The 18,323-nt window shown below is 46.4% G+C and overlaps 1 protein-coding gene across 3 annotated transcripts in view; it reads left to right on the top strand.

The window, feature by feature from the left end:
- Nucleotides 1-18,323, top strand: part of LOC144686077 (protocadherin-1-like) — a 384,044-nt gene that overhangs the window by 156,537 nt on the left and 209,184 nt on the right. The window contains exon 2 of one of the 3 annotated variants that reach the window (XM_078551236.1): nucleotides 14,807-14,905. The exons of the other annotated variants lie outside the window; for them this stretch is intronic. Coding sequence (XP_078407362.1) covers nucleotides 14,807-14,833 — 27 coding nt within the window. The 3' untranslated portion in view covers nucleotides 14,834-14,905. Of the gene's footprint in view, nucleotides 1-14,806; nucleotides 14,906-18,323 lie in introns of those variants that run through there. 3 annotated transcript variants of the gene reach the window in all.

Raw genomic sequence — 18,323 nt, 5'->3', positions numbered from 1 at the left:
AAGGGTTGTGAGTCCAAGAGTCACTGCAGGATTTGAGTAGATTACCTAACCGGGCACTCCAGTGCAGCTTTGTATGGTGGAAGGTGCGTTCATCAGGTAGGATGTTGTACCTTGTCTTATGTGTTTCACTAATTTTGGGAGATACTGAAGGCACCATGGTGCTTTTTGATTGAAAGCTAGAGGTTTCCAGCTCTCCTGGCCAACATCCTTCCTTCAATCACCATCATTAATGGAATTTTGGTTTTATTGCTGTTTTACAGAACCCTGCTTTATGCAAAATAGCTGTCACAAAATTGACAGCTGATTGAACATCAATTGTCATTTGCGGAAGAGAATTCCAAACTTCTACTACACTTTGTCTGACGAAGTGTTTCCTAATTTCATTTCTGAGAGGTCTGACTCTAATGTTTTGACTATGTTCACTAGTCCTAGACTCCCCAAGCGGTGGAAATAGTTTCTCCCCATTTACCCTATCTGCTTCCCCTCATGTCTAAAATCTCCAGACAAATCACCCCTTAATCTTCTACATTCCAGGAAATACAAGCCTAGTTTATTTAATCTCTCTTTGTTAGTTAACCCTTGAAGCCCAGATATCATTTTGGTGAATTGGTGTTACACTCCCTCCAATGCCGATATATCCTTCCTAACGTGTGGTGCCCAGAGCTGCTCACAGCATTCGTGATGTGGTTTAACCAGAGCTTTGTGTAGCTGAAGTCACATTTGCCTGACTGGTCTGAAAGCAATCCATTGTATGTTATGTACTTTACTGTTTCTGAGGATGATGATACGTCAATGTAAATCTTCTTGCACTGTTTCTAACTTCTGCCTTTGAACCACTTTTGCTAATAGAATTATAGATCAGTACAGCATTTGGCCATTCGGCCTATCCCCTCTGTACCAGCTCTTTCGTGGAGTAATCCAATTTGTCCCACTTCATCGCTCTTTCCTAGGAACGTTCTTTTCTCCATCAAGTATTCATCCAATTTCCTTTTGAGTTTACCCTTTGAAATGCACCGAACCAGGTACATGACACAATTTCCTACCGTAGCTACTTTTCCCAGGCCCTCAAACTGTGAGATGTCCTCAGCTTCTTCAGTGTTCCTTTTCTCGTATTGTCAACAGGGTATCAAGGCATCACCCAGTGATTCTGATTTGCCTTGTCTTCCTGTGCATTGGGTATATCCTTGCCCTTTCGGCTAAGTTTCTCAGTATTAAAGCCTCGGATCCTCTAGCTTATATCTCTAATACTTCTCTCTGGAGCAGCAGATGCATGGCTATTACAGTCAAAGGGCCATTGTTGGCACTTTGTAAAATCTCTCAGACAGAATCAACGTGATTAGGAAGTTGTTACAGGTGGTAAATGCAACATTTACAGGAATTGTTTGCTATATCCAAGATATTTAATATAATGGTAGAATTTTTGTTTTGCCTTTTTTACATTTGGTGCAGACTTCATGTGCTGTTGCTTTCTGACTGATCGAGTGATTGGCTGTTCGCATTCCCCGGAATATTGCACCATGTAAACGTGTCTTAGACCTAGCGAGACACGGGCTGGGATTTTCCGGGTCCGCTCATCACCGGGATCCTCCGGTTCTGCTGAAAGTCAGTGGACTTTTTGGCTGGCCCACTGCAACCCCCATGGCAGGTGCCATCACAATGGACCAGAAAATCCTGGCCACAGTCTATTATTCTACTGTAATGGTGCAGCTTAAGTGGCCTTGAAGGCCATAAAGCCTAATTACTATTACAGGACAGACCCTGAGGTTGATTGCTGTTGTAGGAAGTTTACAAAGTAGTTACACAGTAGGAGGTCATTTGGTCCAGTGGGTTCAAGCCACCATTTATGCTTCACATAAGCTTCCTCCCAACCATCCTTCAAACTCCATCAACATCTCCTTCTCTTCCTTTCTCCCTCATGTGTTTATCTAACTTCCCCCTGAATGCATCTATACTATTTGCCTCAAAGGCTCCCGATGTGTAGAGGTGGACTCGCACCTACTGGTAATATCTAATACCCAACTTTTCCCAGATCTTGTGACTGGGTCTCTGGCTGTGTGGAAAACATGGACTCCTCCCTATTGGCCTTCCAATGTGGTGATGAAGGAAAATGAGAGGTATTCAATAAGATCACTCTCCTCACCTCAGCATTAATAGAAAGTTGCTTGTATAAACACTGGAGTTTGAATGCAGTTAACCTGTTCAATCATTTGAAGATTTTGCCACGTGAAATGCTTTGACAAACCTCTTGAATTCTGCTGCATGTTGACCAACATCCCAAAGTCACATTTCATTTTTGGCACCTGCTTCAAAGTGGTAAATAAATTTAAGTGACAACATTTTTGTACCAGTTTATTGCAGAAAAGTAAAGAGACATCAAACACAGCTCCAAAAATACAGTATTCAGCATTCCCTCTCCTTTCACCAAAGACACACACACAAATCACACACACACACACAAAATGCATTCCCTCTCTCTCTCTCTCTCTCACACACTCACATACACACACAAAATACATTCTCTCTCTCTCTCTCTCTCACACATTCACACACACTCTCACACACAGACACAATCTCTGTCTCTCACACAATCTCTGTCTCTCACACACACTCTAACATACAGACACAATCTCTCTGTCTCTCCCTCTCTCTCACACACACACACTCACTCTCTCACAATCTCTCTCACACACTCTCACACATACGCACACACAAGCTCTCTCCCTCTCACACACTCTCTCACACACACACAATCCCTCTCTCTCTCATACACACACACACACACGTGTTGAAAATCCCAGAAATGGCCGGTTTTCTAAATCCAGCCCTCAAACCCAATAATTCCCACCTTTGTGGGGGCAGGACAGGAGTCGGGTCAGGCTTCACACCTGTGCAAATGGCAGAAATTTGGCCATTTAAATCACCAGCTGCCTCCACTGACTTCTGATTTTTAAACCTGAGCTGCATGAACCCCAGAATGCACAGGTAACTAGAGTTCTGAACTTGGTGGATTCTTTGGATAGGACCCTGAGCCACCTTTAGGAGTGGTAAGGCATGCTTTGGGATTGTTAGAATTAAACGTGATTGTACACTTTTTACGCACAAACTCATTGGACCTGTCCAGCTGTCAAGGAAATGTTTAGCTGTCAAGGAACTGTTCAGCTAGGAAGTGTCCAGGAAGTGTCAAAACTGTCCAGGAAGTGCCCAAGGATACGAGGTGTGTTGACATGGAGGTGGTAAGGACAAAGGGTGATGTGTGGGGCATGGGCTGGCATTAAGTTGGCATAGGAGTTATGAGGGGCCATTCGGGGTGGTTAGAAGGGTATGAGTTGGCATTGGTTGCACTATCGGAGATGTCTTTTAGATGAGATGATAGACCGAGACTTTATCTGCCTCCTCAGGAAATTGTAAAAGACCCTGTGACATTATTTTGAAGAGGAACAAGGGAGTTCTCCCCAGTGTTCTGGCCATTATTTATCCCTTGACCACCATCACTCAAACAGATCATTTGGTCATTATCACATTGCTGCTTGTGGGAGTTTGCTGAGTGAAAATTGGCTGTTGCATTTCCGACACCATAACAGTGACTATGCTTCAAAAAGAATTGCTGAAAAAAGACATGTCGAAGCTTTAGGTCTTGCACTCATCAGGACACTCCCAAGAATACCAATATAAGGGGGAAAAACAACAATTTATACAGTTTGTGAAGAGAGTGATGATTGGTGGAAAGTGGCATTGCCGTGGAGATGCACCACTGATGGTGACTGACAGTTAACTGCTGAGCATTGTTTGAAATTTAAACCAGACAGCTTGACCCTGATTGGTCAAGGCATTGCCCTGAGGAATGAGTCAGCGAATGGCTGTCACTTACTTTGTTTAGCTGAAACAGGCGCAATGTCTGTACATGTTCTTTCTGTCTGCGAAGAACTGGGCCCCGTGCATTAATATATGTAGCTTCCAGAACACGCAAATGTGCCACATTGTGAGCCTGATTGACAATCTTAAATTGGTTGTCAGCGTAATTCTGAGCACACTGAGGATTATTTAGCAAATGTTGTCCAATCACATCGAATGTTGGACACTGTGTTTTGAGCTTTGCAAGCCCGGGCCCTGCCCATTGCGAACAGCGGCTGGGTCATGCTGTTTGAAACGGTTCGCCAGTCTTTGGGATGTGCAGCCGACATACCTACCATTATACTGGCACTTCAAAAGGTACTTAATTAGCTGTAAAACATTTTAGGATGACCTGGGGTCATGAAAGGTACTCCATAAATGCAAATCTTTCTTCCAGTCAAATTCATGTGATAAAAACATCCGGTTTTCAGTTGCCAGAGATGAAATGATGATTAATTTAAAGAGGAAAAGCAATGTACCTCTTGTAAATGTGCGCTTTCCTTTTATTATCTCAACCCTAATCCTTAACCCATTCCCCCCCGCCCCAAACCCCAGCTCCTCCTATACCCAGGCTCCTTCATGATCAGCTGTTGAATATTTCCATATCATAGTGTTATTTACTTCAAACACCGCTCCAGCTATCCCTGTGCGAATGCTGACAATGGAAATACTACATGAAGTCATACAACAATGATGTGTTTTCCACCTGCTTTGTTTTGAGTTGGGAGCATGGGCTGGTTGATTCATTCAGGCTTTTGTTTCCTGTCTCGTTGTTAGAAGGAAGGTAAACGAGACACAATGAACAATTGTTACTTCCTGTGATTGATTGGCCCGAACGCTGTCACTACAGAACAAAAACAGAATTACCTGGAAAAACTCAGCAGGTCTGGCAGCATCGACGGAGAAGAAATCAGTTAACGTTTCGAGCCTTCATGGCCCTTCGGCAGAACCACTACAGAGCAGTCAGGACCATCCACTTGATTTAATTGGTGCCCGCATTCCAATCTGCTGCACGTATATTTTAATCAACGTGTTTCTCTACATGGCCTTTGGCTTGTTTGCACTGTACCTGACTGATAAAAGTAGTTTAGCACTTAGGCCCTGAAATTTATTAAACCTTCTCGGTCTTCATTTGTTTTAGTGGAAGTACTTCATTGGCTGTAAAGCGGTTTGGAATGACCTGAAGTCACGAAAGTCGCTATATAAATGCAATTATCCTCTTCCATACTCACCTCCTGAATAAGAAGTTCACAGGTTCTTGTGGAAATCTGAAATGAAAACAGAAAATTATGAAAATACTCAACAGCTCTGGCAGCCCCTCTGTGGAGAGAGAAACAGACTTAACAGGCGGGAGGGCACGTTTCTGGTGGAGGGGTACATGAAATAGGGCGAGTGCCCACCCCGCTACCTTCCCACCCACCTCCGAGCTCACTCCCATCAGTGAGTGGGTGCTGAAATCGGCAGCCTGTCGGCGCTATTCATACAGGCAGCCGAAGGTCAAATAGGCTGCCCACACCATAAAACGTTTGGCGTGGGCAGCTGGGCAGGAGTGGGCAGCCCGATTTGTTTTAACCTAGATTTTTCAAAGGGCAGGAATGAAGGGAGGGTTTAACCTTCAGGGGCTGCCCTTTGTGGATTGCAGGGCAGCCGCCCTCAGACTGAATCCCGCCCCCCTGCCCAGCCTTAAACCCAACCCCTCCCTGACCATCCAAAACCCTCCCTGCCCAACTCTCTGGACTTAGCTGCTCCAGGGATCCATGGGCCTTGGTCTTCATCGTCTTCTTGCCATCCTGGCAGCACCCACTAACGTGCTCTTGGCGCTGCCGGGACTGATGGAGCTGTCAGCCATTCGGATTGGCCGACAGCTCCAGGGGGCGTGACTTCCTCCCCAGTGAGGGGCAGAAGTCCCACACTGACCTCATTAAGCCCGCCCGCAGGGTGTTTTGGCTGTGGGTTGGGCCAGCGTTGATTGGCTCCCTGCCAACTTTACTTCCGGAGAGGCAAACCTATTCGCACCTCCCACCCTCCCCTTGCCCCCCCCGCCCCCCCCCCCGCCCCTCCCCCGTTATTATTGACCCCAATGTTTCAGGTTGATGACCTTTCATCAATACTGAAAAAAATTAGAATTCTAATAGGTTTTAAGTGGGTGAAAGTGGGGAGGATGGGAAAAAGACTTGCATTTATATAGTTAAAAACAAAAAACTACTGCGGATGCTGGAAATCCAAAACAAAAACAGAATTACCTGGAAAAGTAAAAGTTTTTGCCAGACCTGCTGAGTTTTTCCAGGTAATTCGGTTTTTGTTTTGCATTTATATAGTGCCTGTCACGACCACCGGACATCTCAAAGTGCTTTCCAGCCAATGAAATACTTTTGAAATGTAATGTAGGAAATGTGACAAGTTAATTTAGGCACGGTAAGGTCCTACAAAAGTCAACGTGATAATGACCCAAATGACCAGTTTTTGTGATGTGATTGAGGGACGGTTATTGGCCAAGACATCAGGAAGAACTCCCCTGGTCTTTGAAATAACGTCATGGGGTCTCTGACATCCACCTGAGCAGGCAGGTGGGGCCTCAGTTTAATGTCTCAGCTGAAAACAAATGGGAAGGTCTGTTATAGGGCAAGGCAGGAGCATTAAATGACAAAAGGGATGGTAGTGCAAGGCAAAAAGAGTTGGTAATGGTACAAGTGAAGAAACAAATGATGAGTCCAGGGGACGCGTAAATGACAACAGCATAATCACCACCAGAAGTTGCTGTGCGAAAAATAATTATGACCTGAAATTGTTGAACTGTTAGAATCGGACGTGCCTATTAAAAAGATGAGGTGCTGTTGCCGAAGTATTGTTGAGTTTCGTTGAGCACGCATCGTTGGCTGACACTCCAGCACAGTACTCAGGGACATGGCCATTTTTCACATACGATTTTAAACCAAGGCCCTGTCTGCTTGTTAAGAGGGACATAATACATCCCATGGCACCGTTTATATTTTGGAAAGAGCACCGAGTTTTTCGGATCATACTGCCTGACATTTACTCTTCGACAAGCATCATTCAGACAGATTGAGCATTTATACTGTTATTGGTCGGGTGGTTAATAGTGAGGTTGAGTGTCTTGGGCTACAGGAAGATATAGACGGGATGGTCAAATGGGCAGATAAGTGGCAGATGGAATTTAACCCTGAAAAGTGTGAGCTGATACACTTTGGAAGGAGTAATTTGACAAGGAAGTATTCAATGAATGGCATGACACCAGGAAGTTCTGAGGAACAAAGGGACCTTGGCATGTGTGTCCATAGATCTCTGAAGGCGGAGGGCCTTGTTAGTGGGGTGGTGAAAAAGGCATATGGGACACTTGCCTTTATCAATCGAGGCATGGATTACAAAAGTAGGGAGGTCATGTTGGAGTTGTATAGAACCTTGGTGAGGCCACAGCTGGAGTACTATGTGCAGTTTTGGTTGCCACATTATAGGAAGGATATGATTACGCTGGAGGGGGTGCAGAGGAGATTCCCCAGGATGTTGCCTGGGATGAAACATTTAAGTTGTGAAGAGAGGTTGGATAGACTTGGGTTGTCTTCGTTGGAGCAGAGAAGACTGAGGGGCGACCTGATCGAGGTGTACAAGATTATGAGGGGCATGGACAGGGTGGATAGGTATCTGCTCCTAACACTGCTTGCTTGTCCCTACAACTACCCACCCCCCTACTTCTCTCTCTCCCCCCCCCGCCCCCCAACCCCCACCTTAAACCAGCTTATATTTCACCCCTCTCCTAATATTACTCAGTTCTGTTGAAGGATCATGAGGACTCGAAACGTCAACTCTTTTCTTCTCCGCCGATGCTGCCAGACCTGCTGAGTTTTTCCAGGTGATTCTGTTTTTGTTTTGGATAGGGAGCAGCTGTTCCCCTTAGTTGAAGGGTCAGTTACAAGGGGGCATAAGTTCAAGGTGAGGGGCAGGAGGTTTAGGGGGGATGTGAGGAAAAACGTTTTTACCCAGAGGGTGGTGACAGTCTGGAATGTGCTGCCTGGGAGGGTGGTGAAGGCGGGTTGCCTCACATCCTTTAAAAAGTACCTAGATGAGCACTTAGCACATCATAACATTCAAGGCTATGGGCCAAGTGCTGGTAAATGGGATTAGCTCGGTAGGTCAGGTATTTCTCACATGTCGGTGCAGACTCGATGGGCCTCTTCTGCCCTGTGATTTTGTGAATGATTGTGGGACTTTGCCATGCCACATTTGTCTACAAAACACCAGCAAACCCACTTCAAACGGAATTCATTAGCTGAGAAACACGTTGGAACATCTTGGGAACACAAATAGCACTACGTAAGATCAAGGTCTTTCTTTTAAGTTATCAATACTTTTAGAAGTAGCAAATGTCCCTCCAACAATCATGCCTACCATACCTGTATTTATATCAAACCTCATTTTTGGTAACCCTGACTCGAGCTGCGATGATTATTAAGCAGACCAAGTTGTGTCTCTGGCAAAAGGGAAATCAATTTAACATCTCAGTTCCCTCTCCTTCACTGCTGGCCACAGTAACTGGGAAGTCAACTGATGGTGGCTGCCGTTTTGTTCTGATTAAAAGGCACATTGCACACTCAGTGAGTCTACAGAGGCCCAGTGTTTACTTTTCTTGGCTTACATTGGACTCCATTCCCACCCTGCCATTCTCTGGGACATTCAGGGAAGATCTGATCAGAAATATTCAAGTTGCTGACGTGATCCTTCAACTACTGGCCACCATATTATTTCCTCATTCACTGACGTTGCCGATGCTTCGATCTTCATCCCATTAGTACAAGCGGCATCGCGTCAGTGCACCAGCAGCAGGGATACATCAAGAAGCAGCCTCGGGTAAGGATAGCTCTGCAATATTAGCTCTTTCAAAGAGCTGGCAAGTCCAAGATGGCTGAATGGCCTTCTTCTGGTCTTGCCTGATCCTATATAAACAGCAGAGGCACAGGATTTACATTCGCGAGTACCTATCGATTTGAAAGGATGAGCCAACGCAGGCTTTAGCAAAGGCTGCGTATGGTAGATTGAAATCCACTCTCAAGACATTTAATCCACTGCTGCTTTTTCCCATTGATGCAGTTTATACAAGTTAGTCAAAAAAAAAAAGCTGTCTGTTAGAGGATCTCATTTTCCGAAGACTGTGTGCTCTGTTTTCCAAATATTGGCGCACTTGGATTATAAGTGTCCACACACAATAACAAATGAGGGGTTTTCCCCATTTGTCTTTAAACATACATGATTTAAGTGTCCCATTGTGTCACTTAGGCTCACAAGTCAGTACTTAATCCTGTTGAAAATCAATTGAAATGGAAATTCGATAGTTTTCCTTGATAACATGGTATTCCAGTGAGAAAGTAAGTTAAAGGTGCGCCTTAGTTTTTTTTAATATAAATGAATAAATCGATCTTCATTCAAAGGATAAAATTCTCTTCCACTGTGCTTTATAGTTGACACAAATTTAACATCTTTCTGTAATAATTTAGGGTATTAGCATTAAGGAAGCATTTTTGCCTCAAGCCCTAAAATTCCTCCAGGGACTATTACTGGTTTTAACATGCAGACATAATAGTTTTTGTTGTTGCTTGTTAGCTGTCTGTAAAGGGACATCTGCAACCTTGTTCATGCTTTGCTTACAACCCCAATATGTACATGATCCAGTGCTGTTAAAGAGGTATTACAGTTGCAGTGAGGGCGTTAGTTGCAGTGAGGGTGTTGGTTACAGAGAGGGCATTAGTTGCAGTGAGGGCGTTAGTTTCAGTGAGGGTGTTGGTTGCAGCGAGGGTGTTAGTTGCAGTGAGGGCGTTAGTTGCAGTGAGGGTGTTGGTTGCTGCGAGGGTGTTAGTTGCAGAGAGGGTGTTAGTTGCAGTGAGGGCGTTGGTTGCAGTGAGTGTGTTGGAAGAGTTCATGGCATCAGACATTGCACAGGTTTCAAGCTAGACGGAAGCTTGGCTGTAGGAGGAGAAGGGGAAGGGGTTTGGGGCATTATAGCTCAGCCTGATATTTAGCTTCATCTGATGCTCATTTCCACTGAGGGTTACTAAATAAAGGTTTGGAACAAGAAAATAAAAGCAAAATATTGTAGAGCCTGGAAATCTAAAATAAAAACAGAAAATGCTGGAAAAACTCAGCCGGAGAGAAAAACAGAGTTACTGTTCTGAGTCCGCATGACTTCTTGAAGAACCCTGACTGATTTTGGAGCCGTCTCTTACCCCCAGCCCCTTACTCCCCAGCACCATATGAGGCACAGGCGGACAATTGTAACATTATCATTCACATCAGCTCATTGACAGATGATGGAACTTGGAGCCTGTAGGACGTACTCCTGCCTGTAGGACGTACTCCTGCCTGTAGGACGTACTCCTGCCTGTAGGACGTACTCCTGCCTGTGGGACATACTCCTGCAGTTTATTTATTCCTTGGGCGGGATTTTCCAGTTGGCATGCGGGGGGCGTGCCTGACACACGCCGATGCATAAAATGACATGCGGTGACGTCGGGCATGTGTCCTGATGCCATTGCGCTGTATCGCGACGTTGCGTTCGGTGAGCACGCTCCAGAGTCGGCTGCGTACCTGCCGATATTTAAACAGCCTATTACAGCCATTAAGGAAGTAATTAATGTAACTGCTAACACTGCCTGTCCAACCTTACGGTTGGCGGGCAGGCGAAAAGGCAAAGCGGCCTTCGCATTTTTTTTTAAGGAAACCTCATCCACGAGCGGGACGAGGTTTCCTAAAGCTTTTATTACATAAATTTTTTAAAACTTCCGAGCTATGAAAACATGTCCCATCTCATGTGACACAGTCACCTGAGGTGGGACATGTTTAATTCAACTCTTTCTCCGTTTATTTAATTATTTCAATATCAATTCAGTCTCCCCGAGGCAGCTCCGTGCCTCAGGGAGATTGAAGCGCTCGTTTGGCGTACATGCGTGAAAGAGCACTGGGCCCCGACTCTCTCTCTCCTCCCCCCACCATCCGCACAGGTAGTGCTGAGCGCTACGGCTCGAGCCTTACACTGGGCGGGCCTTAGTTGTCCTGCCTGCGGAAAGTGTCGGCGCAGAGCCGATCGATTTATTGTCCTGCCTGCTCCTGCTGAGCTCGCCTGCCGCCTGCAAAACTCAGGCCCTAGTGTCCTGGTGCATATTTGTTCCTCAAAAACGTTAAGATAAAAGCAAAATACTGCCGGTGCTGGAAATCTAGAACAAAAACAAAAATACCTGGAAAAACTCAGCAGGTCTGACAGCGTCTGCGGAGAGGGATAGAGTTGACGTTTCGAGTCCGTACGACCCTTCATCAGAACTAAGACATATAAAAATGAGATGAGATATAAGCTGGTAGAAGGGGGTGGGACAGGAGAGCTTCGTTAGGGCTCTATTGGCATCTCAAACATATTATCTGGTCATATTACTGTTTGTAGGAGCTTGCTGTTTGCAAATTGGTTGTTGCACTTCTTACAACAGTGACTACGGTTCAAAAAGTACTTTGTTGTACTCCAAGGTGCTTTAAGACGTTTGGTGGTCTTGAAAAGTGCAATATAAACGCTTGACTTTTCCTATCAATGACCCGCTGGGGGAGTCAGAAGGATAAGAAAGTGTTGCCTTTTACTAACTAAGCTTATGTTTTCTAACTCTGACTTGCTTCCTCCAGCCTCAACACGCCACTTCCTAAATCAGCCAAATGATCAATGGCATTATCACTGTCCCATACCTGTCTGGGGAATGGATTTTGAAGGCAACGCCTACTACTTCACATCTAAAGTGCACTCTTGTAGGGCACTCCCTTCCATTAGGACTGTTGCAGAACATTATTTACATTACACATTTGTTTTTTAATTGGCAGGTCGTTGGTAAAATGGTACTATTACCTACTTCAATCTCAGCTCAGGAAATGAAAACTTGCCATCCTTCTGGAGAAACTCTGTTAAGATTTGATCTCTCACTTTATTTGAACAGCCCAGGGTAGTTAGTCTGGGAATACTCTCAGTCGTAAGTTTACAACACAGGATAGTTATTGTTTTGACAACACAGTAACATTAATCCAAGACCTCCGTCATTGTTCTCAGGTGGAGGTAAAAGATCCCATGGGATTATTTCAGAGAAGAGCAGGAGAGCTCTCCCCAGTGCCCTGGCCTATATTTACCTCTCAGTGTCACCAGAAACGGATCATCTGGTCATTATCAGATTTGTAGAATTTTGCCAGGATATCTCATAGCCAGGGATGAACTACTTTTCAAGTGGAATCACTGTTGACATAGGGACAGAAGAAGGCCATTCGACCCATCAAATCAATGCCGGCTCTTTGTGGAGCAATCCAGTGAGTCCCATTGACCCGCTCTGTCCGTCTAGCCCTGCAAGATAATTTGCTTCAAGTGTCCATTCAATTTAGTTTGAAATCATTCATCGTCTCTACTTCCACCACCCTTAAAGGCAGCAAGTTCCAGGTCATTACCACTCACTGCATAAAAAAAGGCTCTGATGGGCCAAATGGCCTCCTTCTGCACTGTAAAGATACTGTGGAACATCCCCCCCGCCTCTCCCCCTAGCATCCCTTGACCAAAACCTTAAATCTGTGTCCCCTAGTGCTTGCACCATCAGCTAATGGGAACAGCTTTTCCTCGTCTACCTTATCAAAATCTGCCAAAATCTTGTACATCTCCATCAGATCTCCCCTCAGCTTCCTTTTTTCCAAGGAGAACAACCCCAATTTTTCCAACCTAACCTTGCAGCTAAAATTCCTCATCCCTCGAACCATTTTGGTATATCTTCTCTGCATCCTCTCAAAGGCCTCATATACTTCCTAAAGTTTGGTGACCAGAACTGGATGCAATGCCCTAGTTGCAGCCTAACTAGAGTTTTATAAAGGTTCAGCATGATTTCCCTGTTGTAATGTTGGAAATGCAGCCGCCAATCGATACAGTGCAAGCTCCGACAAATAGCAATGAAATAATGAACAGATCATCTGTTTTTCCTGATGTTGCTTGGCGGATAAGTGCAGGACAGGACATCCAGAGATGAACGCTTCTTCAGAACAGTGCCACTGGATCTTTTATGTCCACTGGAGAGGGCAGATACGGCCTTGGTAAACAGGCAAAAGATGGTACCTACAACAGTGCAGCACACCCTTAATACCGTCCTGAAGTGTTAGTCAGGATTCTGTGCTCAAGTCCCTGGATTGGGAGTCAAACAAGTGGCTATACAACTGACTCACATGCACAAAATAGCAGATAGCGGGAAACACCATACAGAGCGGGTTACTGAGCTTTGGGCTACCCTGGTCTTGTTTGTCTCCGCTGCTCACCGAATCGGTGAGCGGTGTCTGAACCATTTTAGACTGAAACCTGCAGTCTGAATACTCTGGAAGCTGACACTTGGTTAGCCATTCAGCACTAATTGGTCAATACAAATGCTGCCTGGAAATGCTGAGCAGTGCGCAGAGAGATACAAGGAGAAGCATGAACCTTGTAAAAAAAATTAAGAGGCGGTGTCCAGTTTTATGTGCTGCTCAAATGCAAATGTAATTTGTAGAGCAGCAGCTGGCTTGAATGCAAAAATCGATCAATGGCTGGCTGCCGGGCTCCGATATGTGCAAACATTTCAGAGTCTGTTTGGATTTACTGAACAAGTCCCACTTGTTCAGAATGTCATCTACTGAGAGTCCAGAAGAAGATTGAAGTAGGTTTGTAGCTTAGGCCCTTGGGGAGTGCCTCCAAATTGTCAATGCTACTTCATATATGTGAAGAAGTGTCAATAAATACAACAAAGAGATACTCCCTTATTTTGATTTCTTTGATTTGTGTCTCATCTTTAAAAGAAAAACCCAAAGCGTCCTTGGCTTGAGGCAGCAAACGGTGGCTTGGGATCCTGCTCCTGAAAACTGCAGCAAGGCCTTGCATCTATAAAATGCCTTTAACACAATAATAGTGTCAAATTGTGTGTGCGGATGACAGCACAACTTGTCCCGAGCGTGCCCTCTCTCCTTAACCAAAACCTACATTTCCCGGCAAGTCCCCGCTCCCTTTTGCTCAACAGCCAGGGCCCTCGTTGATTTTCCCCATTACTGTCCCAGGATGGGGATTGAGACAATTCGAACTCTGTTGGCTTTGCCCAGATTTAAGATCATCCAGCCTCACTGCTGCTACCTTCTCTTCTCAATCCCGAGGGACTGCCTGAGGATGACCTGCTTCCACTCTTTGTTCAATGGGTTGATGGCTGATTAGTCCAGTGCGAGATCTGCAGACTCTGCCACATGGGGGGCAGGTGGTGCTTGAAGGGTCGGGTAGATGGGGTGTTTGGAGGTTTGTGCGCACTCCCTTTGACGCCTCGATTTCACCTCCGTACGTTCCCAACAATGTCTCTCGATGTGTTCGGTGCCTTCCCGAATGAGCCTTCTCCAGTTTGGTCGGTCACAAGCCAGGGTCTCCCCTGAGACACTGGGGATGTTTGACCTCTTGTGGGATGCTTTGTGGTCATCCTCAAAGTGTTTCTGCTGCTGTCCTGGCAGTCTCCTGCCACAAGGAGTTCCAAGTGGAACAGTTGCTTCAGAAGTCTGGTGTCAGGCACACGATTGACATGACATGACTTCAGGCAATGCACGTCTCAACTAGGCCACGAGGGAAGTGGTTTGTTATCCAGGCATTGCCTGAGCAGATTTAAAAGAAAACTGGTTGTTATTCACTTAATCTTATTTACCAAGAGTAAGATTTATGAAGATTCTGAGCAAATGGTTTATTGTTGTCGTATAGTTTATATTACAGTAATTAAAAAAGAAAATTACATTATTAAAAAGTTGCTACAGGTGAAAATTTCATTGATTACTTTGATATGAAGGACTTTATTTGACCTTTTAATTCCCAAGATCAAGGCATTCAACATAAACTTTGTGTGATTGGCAGGATAAAAATCCCTTCTACATGTTTTGATGAGTCCTGTAGCGATCTTCTTCCACTTCAACTTGTCCTTTACCAGGATATCTTAACCCTCGCACTCCCTCAGTATTCCACATGGGAGGTTCACCCATTGACAAACATTCACTCCCACCACCACCGACACACAGTAGAGCAGCGTGTGTACCATCTACAAGATGCACTGCAGGAATTCACCAAGGCTCCTTTGACAGCACCTTCCAAACCCACGACCACTACCACTTAGAAGGACAAGGACAGCAGATGGATGGGAACATCACCAACTGGAAGTTCATCTCCAAGTCACTCACCATCCTGACTTGGAAATATATCGCCGTTCCTTCACTGTCGCTGGGTCAAAATCCTGGAACTCCCTTCCTAACAGCACTGTGGGTGTACCTACACCACATGGACTGCAGCGGTTCAAGAAGGCAGCTCAGCACCACCTTCTCAAGGGCAATTAGGGTTGGGCAATAAATGCTGGCCCAGCCGGTGAAGCCCACATCCCATGAATGAATTTTTAAAAAAATGCTACTGTAAGTTGAAAACATCTTCGTCCTTTCCTGCCTCATGGAACCCCCAAATTTAAAGATGGACTTTGACCTCAACGAATCAATATTTCTTGACTTAAGGCAACATTGCAGCCTTTTTAACCGTGTTGTTGCCCCACTGTCTGGGTCTTGGACTGTCCCTTTTGGATTTTGACACTTGGCCCAATTCTCTCAATGGAAAAAGATGACATGTTTCCACATTCATAGAAGCAGCTGTATGATCCTCCTTGATTACTTTTATATTTAATAAGTAAAATTTACTCTCAATAAAAGCATTTATTACCAAAGACAGTGTCAACATACCTATCTGCCCTCACCCATGCTTTCCTTTGTACATTTTAAGTATAATGAGTGAATAATGTTGTGTATGTGTCTGTGTCTGAGTAATGTGTCTGTACACTGAATTTACTGTCTTGTCTCGCCAATTATCATTTTTCTCAGCATTTTCGCATGTGGGTTTGCTGTGTAGAATTGGTGAAAGTGGGGTTGAAGGGAAATCTAGGTTTATCACTTGAGGATCCTCCTTCACAGAGGGGGGTCCAGTTTTTGGGGTATCGGTGTGGTATCGCCATTGTAGTTGGCCCAGTGCTCCTCGGGGAGCTTTCTTTGAACGCCAGGGCTTGTAACTTCCGATCTCCCCAGCGTCGGATTTGGAGGATACCTCTAAGATGTGCTCGGGAATCCCTCTGGGAAGTTCCCAGGTAAGGATTTGCACAGCAATTGTCCAGAAGTGCACACTTCCCCTGGACAATTGCGCTGTGTTGGGAACCACCTGAAAATGCAGTTTAAATTGCAAACTCCGGATGGTTCCGACAAGGTTATACCAATAGTTACCCAGAAAAAGCTAGAAGAATTAAAACCTCTTCTAACTTCCGAGTAACTGTTCTAAAGATCCAGAACTACACCATGGGACTCCCGCCAACCCCCCGACCTCCAACACCCCCACCGCCTAACCTCTGACACCGCCCCCCCCTCCCCCCCGGTCTCCGACATCTCTGGACCTCCGCCACCCCACCACCCCGCCCCGACCTCAGAGCCCCCATATCCCCATGGACCTCTGACCCCTCGTCACCCCCACCCCCTGGATCTTTGCCTGACCTCTGCCCCATTGCTCAGACCCCCACTTCCCAAGCTCCCCCCACCCCACGAAACCACACCCCCACCCCCCCAGGACCTCCAGCCCACTTGCATCTCCGACTCCCACCGCCCGCCCCAGCCACCATCCCACCCACACCCCCCCAGACCTCGGATGCACCTCCAGCCCCCACAAACCCCACCTGTGCCTTGGACCCTTGCCCATGATCCTCTCGGACCTCCGTCCCCGCCCACATCCCCCCCACCTCCCAACGACCCCCATGAACCTCTGAACCCCGCCACAACCCACCCGGTACTACGACCTGCCCTTCGCCCTGACCACAGACCCCCACCACCCCCAGACCCTGGAACTCTGACCCAGCCCCCCCGGACACCCCCCTGACACCCCCACCCTCCAGATGCTACCCACTTAGCTCAGACATTTACCTTCCCCTTGGTCTGTCATATACCCTGGCCCTTTAAACTTACCCGCTTTACGGCAGCAAGGGCCTGCAGACCAGCACTTCCTGACGCTGGTCGGAAATCACGGCCCAGATCCTTGAAAGAAAAGTCCCTTTGGCCAGAATTTTACGCTCTCCCGTCGGCGGGTTGTTAGGTGTGAGGGGAGGGCAGGGGGAGTGTGTGGTTGAAGGGACAGGATTCCCTCTGGGTTCCCACCCGCCCTGACCTCACAGCGATTTGGCGCTGAGGTGGACAAGGCCCCGGCTGGGCCGCCCACCCTTGACCAGTTTGAGGCCCTTGAGTGGCCAATTATTGGCTACTTGGGCCTGTTTCCCGCCCAGCCTCAATTTTTAAGTTGGCGGAAAGTTTGAGCTGGCGTGGGGGAGGGCCGGCAAAGAACAGAGTTACATCTGGGGGGGGGGCGGGCGGGGAGGGGGGGATCCATCAGAAGCCCCTTTCTGAAGTCAGGTGCCGTTGTCCCCTTTAAGTTCCAGTGGCCCCCAGATCTCCGTACCTTTACCCTCTCTCCCGGACCCCGATCACCCCCTTCATTCCCCTGACAGGCCTGGGACCCCTTGAACTTATCTGGGCCTCCAGTGCCCGGCCTTAGCCTCCGACGTCCTCCTGCACTGCAGCGCTGTGGCTGCAGGGCACTGGAGAGCTGCTACCCAAACAAATTGTCCGGCAGGTCTCTAAGGCGGGGTTTCCTCTCTGAGTGAGTGAGGGGCAGAAGTCCTGTCTGCAGCCACTGAATGCCCATTCAAGTCGGAGTCGGCGGGAAACGAGACCCCGCCATTCGAAAAATTCAGGCCTGAATTTCTACTAGGAGGAAATGTTGTACAATATCACTGTGCAGAATATTGGCAGGGAGTAATTCAGGATCTATGAAACTATGGGGTAATCATTAACTGAGGCCATTTAAAGCTTGTTGTATTATACAAGTGGCACGGTGTCATTACCGTGCATATTGCCTGCCTCCTGTTGACCTTGGCAGAACATGGGAGAAGCCATTCAGCCATGCGAGCATGTTCAGCCATTCAGCTGAAATGTGCCTGATCTGTATCTTAACTCCATGTCCCTGCTTTGCTCCATGTCTCGTAATATCCTTACAAAAATCTAACAATTGGTTTTGAAATTTTGAATTGTCTCCATGCCTCAGAGCCTTTTGGGGGAGATTTAAGAGATTTATGAGCAGATGAAATAGGAACAGGATTAGGCCATTCAGCCCTTTGAGCCTTCTCAAACATTCAATAAGCTCATTAAGATAAAAGCAAAACCCTGAGGAGGCTGGAAATCCAAAACAAAAACAAAAATACCTGGAAAAACTTAGCAGGCCTGGCAGCATCTGCGGAGAGGAACACAGTTAACGTTTCGAGTCCGCATGACTCTTCAACAGAACTAAGGAAAAATAGAAAAGGGGT

The sequence above is a fragment of the Cetorhinus maximus genome, chromosome 10 (assembly GCF_964194155.1).
Source record: "Cetorhinus maximus chromosome 10, sCetMax3.hap1.1, whole genome shotgun sequence".
NCBI lineage: Eukaryota > Metazoa > Chordata > Chondrichthyes > Lamniformes > Cetorhinidae > Cetorhinus > Cetorhinus maximus.
This window is presented reverse-complemented; position numbering and strand designations above follow the sequence as displayed.